We start from the raw sequence: 5959 nt of genomic DNA, 5'->3' as shown, positions 1-5959 counted from the left end.
GACAAGATTGTAAAGAGTAACCAGACCGAAGGTTCTTGAAGAAAATAGGGAAAGGTGTTGCCGTACGAAAAGGGTCGATGTTCTTTTCTTTGTGCAAAATATAAGGGCCCATGTTTCCATTTTACAAAGAACATTGAAAAACATGCAAACGCCTCAGCTCAGCCTTTTAAAAACGTTTCGAAAAAGTAAGCGCTGCTTAAAAAATAAATTTAGACAAATTTCAAAATCCGACAAAACAAAATTTGACTGCGCAACCCTGCCGATCAACTTACTTTGACGGCGTTGTTATTGCAAATACCGGCGTTAAAAACTGTCACCACAACTGTCAAGTGTCATATTTTTCACGTGTTTACAGCTGCAGGAAGCATTTTTACAAGTTTTTTGGGTTTTTAGTAGTTTCGTATTATTTTAATTCAAATCATGGGAAAAATCAAGACAGAACCTATCGATCAAGATGCTTCCGTTGTATCTGTAGCAAATGTAACAGTCAAAGAAGAGGACTCTTATGATGACAAACTAAAGTATGTGAACAGCATTGCGCAGCCAATGGCCTCGAAGAAAATGTCCAAAAAGTGCTATAAACTTATTAAGAAGGCGATGAAACATAAAACTTACCTGCGTAATGGTCTTAAGGATGTGCAGGCTCGTCTACGCAAAGGCGAAACTGGGTAAGTGGGATGCTCAACACTGATTTCGTTCGGAATCCTTAATAGCATAACGAAAACTTCTAATACATAATTCAAATCATCCACGTTTAGCATTTGCATCTTCGCTGGTGACGTTACACCCATTGATATTATGTGCCACTTGCCGGCTGTTTGCGAAGAGAAGGGCATACCGTACGCCTACACGCCAAGTCGTGCTGATTTAGGTGCCGCTATGGGTGTCAAACGTGGCACAGTGGCATTATTGGTGCGCGAACATCAAGATTATCAAGATTTGTTCGATGAATTGAAACACGACATGGCCGGCTTGGGTGTGCCAGTTTGAGAACTATTTAGCAGTTTTATGTCTACTTTAGCTTAAGAGATTTCCTAGTTTAAATAAAATAATAAATTGTACAAAAAAAAACGGTATACGAATCTGTTTCATTTTCATCTAGGAAAACGTAATTTTGATAGCATCTAGAGGCCTTTTGGACTGGGATAATATGAAAACACGCTTTATTTTTGGTTGTCCCTGTGGGATCTTTTTTATTTGCAAATTTGCAGTTTTTTCCTTTTGCTTAATTTTTGTTATAATTATATTCTTTTACTAAAATTACAGAAATCCATATAAATAGTATTTTGTAGCTATTCTTAATTTTTAAATATATTTATGTAGATATTTCGTAATGTTATAATTAATTGTATTTTTGTTCAATATTTTCATTGTTTTATATACTAATTTCTTCCTTGTTCTAACACTTTTACATGTACACTTTGCTGGTATATTTACTGTTATTTTATGCCTTTATTAATATATGCAATAGCGGTTTATTTTTTTACTTACTAGACATACATTTTATATAGCATTTTTTGTTGAAAAGGTCCGCATTCCAAAGCATTTTTTTTTGTTTTTCTTTAAGGATTTATCGAAATTGTCGCTGTATACTCGACAGCAGCTTTTGTTTAGTAAATTTATAATTATGAGAAGGTAAAAATATAGGTATTACAATATAATTAGTAAACGAAACTCAGGAAATATCTATTTTCTGATTATGAATTTATTGAAAAGTTCGATTCGAGATAAAATAGGAAGAAACAAAAGGTTAATATATTGAATTTACCAAAATTATTTTTACAAAAAAAATCCAATATTTTTTTAAATATCAATTTCTTACAGAACAACTTCTTCCAAAGGGATTTTCCGTAAACACAAAGATATTTGTTTTGAAAATCATGGTTTCAAGAAAAAGGAAGCATGCAAAATTAAAGAAAGATTTTATAGTTATTTTCTATGAAAAAAATAAGCTTTTAAAAATAATTTTAACTTTTTTCAGGTCTTTTTTTTTAGTTTTTGTTTTCAATGATTTAAACATTTTTGATGTAATTTTCTTTTGCATAGAATCCAATTTAGATATATGTATATTCTTAAAAAAAAAAAGTTTAATTTGAATTTTAAAATTGTATATTTTTCAAATATTTTTTTTTAATCGAAAGCTATCATAAAAACATTTAAAATGTTTACTTTTTGATAAGAAAAATTCTCTGAAAATACATTTTTCTTTGATAAGTGGTTAGGAAAACATTTAAAATTTTTTTGATGTTTTCAATTAAAAAACAAAACTGTCTGAAATATTTTTTACTTGGCTTGTATTGAAGTAGGAGTTTATACCTTGAATGAAAGTTTCCTTTTTTTAAATCTGAAAGTTTGAAACCTTTTGATTTTTTGAAGTTCTAGCATTCTTAATTTTTTATTTATATATTTACATATATAGAACAACAACAAACAAACAAACAAAATGTATTCAACAAAGTGTGTTTGAATTTAACATTGTTCTCCGAAGAGCCATCCTATGAAGTCAAATTGAAAAATTTTTTTATGAATTTTGAGTCGCTTGTTTATATTTTTTTGGCATAATAGTACCTTAAAAGAGAGCCTATCTGAGTTGTCAATCACACCTTATTTAATACGCCTTGGTTGCAAATGCAGCTTTCATTAAAACACTTAAAACATTTCGACAAGAAAAATTCTCTAAAAATACTTCAAATTTTTCTTTGATAAGTGGTTGAGATAATATTTAAAATTTTTTTGATGTTTAAAAAACTGTTTAAAATATTTTTACCTCCCTTTCGTTGAAGTAGGTGTTTTTATCTCGAATGAAAGTTAGACTCCTCTTGTTTTTTGCAATCTGAAAGTGAGAAACCTTTTTGAATTTTTAAGGTTCTGGAATTTTTCCTAAAAGTATTAAGAGGTACGGAAAATATTTTTAATTTTAATTGTTTATGCATTTTCTAATCTTTGAAAAACTGTTTTTGAAAAGCTAAATGAGTTGTTATTTCATATGAAAACTAAAATTTTTCTAAAATAATTTTTTTCCCCGAATAATGGAAGTCCTCGAAATTTTGACAATAATTCTCTTAAAAGGTGTTTCATTTTCTTCAGAAACAATGTTTTGGAACAAATAAAAATGTTTTTGATTGTTAATGCTTCTGACAGGGCCGTATTATGATGTATTCTGGAACGAACTTCAGTCATCCCCTCTGTTTTGGGTTGGAAGCAAGACGGTTCCGGCGTTGTGTCTTCTGTAATGTACCTTTTCCTACAGAGGATTTGTCCCCAAACCAAAATTTACAAGGGAATGAAAAAATCAAAATTGCAACCCTGCTGCGGCTACCTATTCAATTCAAGGTATTGCATCATAAAATTTTTTTGTTTGCTTTTTTGAAAGGTTTTTAAAAAATTCCAAGCGCATATCTGTAAAATACTACAAAATACTTTTAATTCTCCACTGAAATAAAATGCTTAAAAATTAATAAATAAATTGCTTAAAAAAACACTTTCTAAAATAGTTTGAAAAAATTTTATAAAAAATTGTATGAGTCCCCCGCAGAAATATTTTAATAGTCATTAAAAGCAAGCCAAAATAGAATTAATGAAATTCTTAAAAAACTATATTAGAATTTTTAAATGTAGTTTTTTTTATCAATAACATCAATACATTAAAAAAAAATCAGTTCAAAATTTGTTAATGTAATTTTTTAATAAGTGAAAATCCACGCAACGTACGTACATAAGTTTAAAAAAATTAATATTGCATTTTTGAATTTTTATATTTTTTTCGATTTGAATTGAGTTGTTTGATAAAACCCATCCTTAATGTAATTTAGCATGGAAACAAGACTACGCAAACATTTTTTTGCAATTATTATTATGCTTTGCCTAAAATCCCCTTCCCTTGTGTCCAGTACTCAGCACTCTTCGCTTGACGATCGCTTTTTACTTTGAATATTCGTTTTTTTTATTATTTCCAAGTTTTTTTACTAGTTCTAGTTTTAGTTCTTTAATCGTTTACTTTAAGCAAATGACAATAATAATAAGTTTAAAAATCTTTAATTTAATTAGTTTTCTGTAATTTTGCTTCTAATAATAATAATGTTAGTAAGAGTTATACTTTTTTATAATTAATCATTAATTAATTAATTGATAATGTAAGAAATAGTAATAAGGAGCGCATTTAATATAAGAAGAGTAAATATAAAAAATAAGAAATCATATTTTTTATGAGTGTTACATAAATTTAATTAATAATGCATGTGCTGGCGTACATATACATACATATGTAATATTTATAATAATTAAAGTGTTTGTTTTTATTTATATATGCCTGTGCATGTTCCGTATGTATGGGTGTGTGTCGGTGTGTGGTTTATCGATTAAAAAAGAAACAGCGGTCAGCGCGGCGTTTCTATCGAAATTCGCTGCACAATTAATAAAAGAAATTAGTAATTAATATTACATTTATAATTAAATATTTTTATAGAACATAGTTGCAAATGTAATTAACATTTCATTTAAATATATGTTTTTTTTTTGTTCATATGCACACTAGCATACCGACATATTTTTATCGCTTTATTTTTTATTTTTATTTATTTATTATATTTTCAGTAACTAGTCGCTAAAATCTTTTTCCTTTAATTCAAGTTAAACAATAATTTGCATAGCAATTTTCAATTTTTTTGTTTGTTATTTTTTTCTGTTATAATTCATTATAATCTTTTACGCAATTAATGCTTACGCTCTTTTTCTTTTTTATGTTTGTTGAAAACGTTTATGAAAATTTATGCTACACTTATGCGTAATCAATTATGTATGTATGTATAAATTTTACAGCAGTTCTCCGTTTTCTTTTTAACTTTGTTTTTTTTTGCGTTTTTGTTTTTGCTTTCCTATTTAAGTGTCAAATTTATACTTGTTTTTGCAGTTTTTTTCTGTGTTTCACTTTTTCTTTTGTTTTACGTTTTTTTGTTTTTAGTAATTTTTGTTTTTGTTCTAGTTTTTCTTTTTAAAACTACTTATTTTCTTTCTTTTTTTATTCAAGTGACGACACGTTAAAAACTTACATTTATAAAAAATGTCTTCACGTAAAACGTAAATATTTTCTTTTTTTGTTAAATTTAGTTATGCGTAAATATGTATGTATGTATGTATTTGAAATATGTAGTATATTTATATCTGCGCTTATGTATTAAATTTTAAATTTTATATTACACACTTAGCATTGGTAAATTTTAATTATTCTATTGTGTAAGTTTCGGTTTAGTTATGCCATATTTGAAATTGTTCGCACTACAGCTAAGAAATTTCGACCCCTTCCGGTGTTTACTACTTTTTACATATTTTTTTAATTTTTATTTTTTTTCCTCAAATAATTTTTATATCATATACATGTTTTTTTTTGTATTGTAATATTCTGAATTGTTACTTGCAAATAAATATTAAACTATTATAATTTTAAATTAGAAATTAAATACAAATATCTTCTTTTTTTGTAATTTTTATTCACAATTAGGATTTTGCAATTTTTTTTTTTACTTAATTAATGTTTGCGCCTGTCGCGTTGAAACGTAATTGTAGGCAAGGCATGCGAAAAGCTAGAGTCGCTGACGGTTCTTCCGTCACCGGAACGGCCTAGACGAGCAAAGATAAAACCACTGAACAGGTTTTCCAACAATCCTTGTTTTTTCATGTTTTCACAACAAGAACAAGCGCTAAAGGGGCAAACGGGTGGAGTGTGAAATAGAAAACGCTCACTAATAATTACAGCTGACCAGGTGTTTGAGTTTAGACCGGATAATTTTGAGTATTTTTCTTAGAGCAAGAGCGGCGGACGAAAATGAAAACTTTGAGCAGGCAGTATACACAAAGATTATAAATGACACTTCAGCGAGGAATAGATAATATAAAATAAAAATTAATTAAAAAAAAAATATTAATTAAAAAAAAAATATTAATTAAAAAAAAAATATTAATT

The 5959-nt window shown here is 27.6% G+C and overlaps 2 protein-coding genes across 2 annotated transcripts in view; both read left to right on the top strand.

Annotated features, from left to right (window-relative positions):
- Window positions 1-5959, top strand: part of LOC118740064 — an 806655-nt gene that overhangs the window by 73596 nt on the left and 727100 nt on the right. The window lies entirely within an intron of this gene.
- LOC118738834 (H/ACA ribonucleoprotein complex subunit 2-like protein) lies at window positions 300-1078 on the top strand. The gene is made up of 2 exons (XM_036469839.1): window positions 300-668; window positions 759-1078. The coding sequence occupies exons 1-2, from the start codon at window positions 421-423 to the stop codon at window positions 988-990; spliced, it is 480 nt and encodes a 159-aa protein (XP_036325732.1). The 5' UTR covers window positions 300-420; the 3' UTR covers window positions 991-1078.

This window comes from Rhagoletis pomonella, unplaced genomic scaffold (assembly GCF_013731165.1).
Source record: "Rhagoletis pomonella isolate Grant_MI unplaced genomic scaffold, Rhpom_1.0 Rhpom_scaffold_00005, whole genome shotgun sequence".
In the NCBI taxonomy this organism is placed as follows: Eukaryota; Metazoa; Arthropoda; class Insecta; order Diptera; family Tephritidae; genus Rhagoletis; species Rhagoletis pomonella.
The sequence above is the reverse complement of the archived record's forward strand: the minus strand, read 5'-3'. Positions and strand labels throughout refer to the sequence as shown.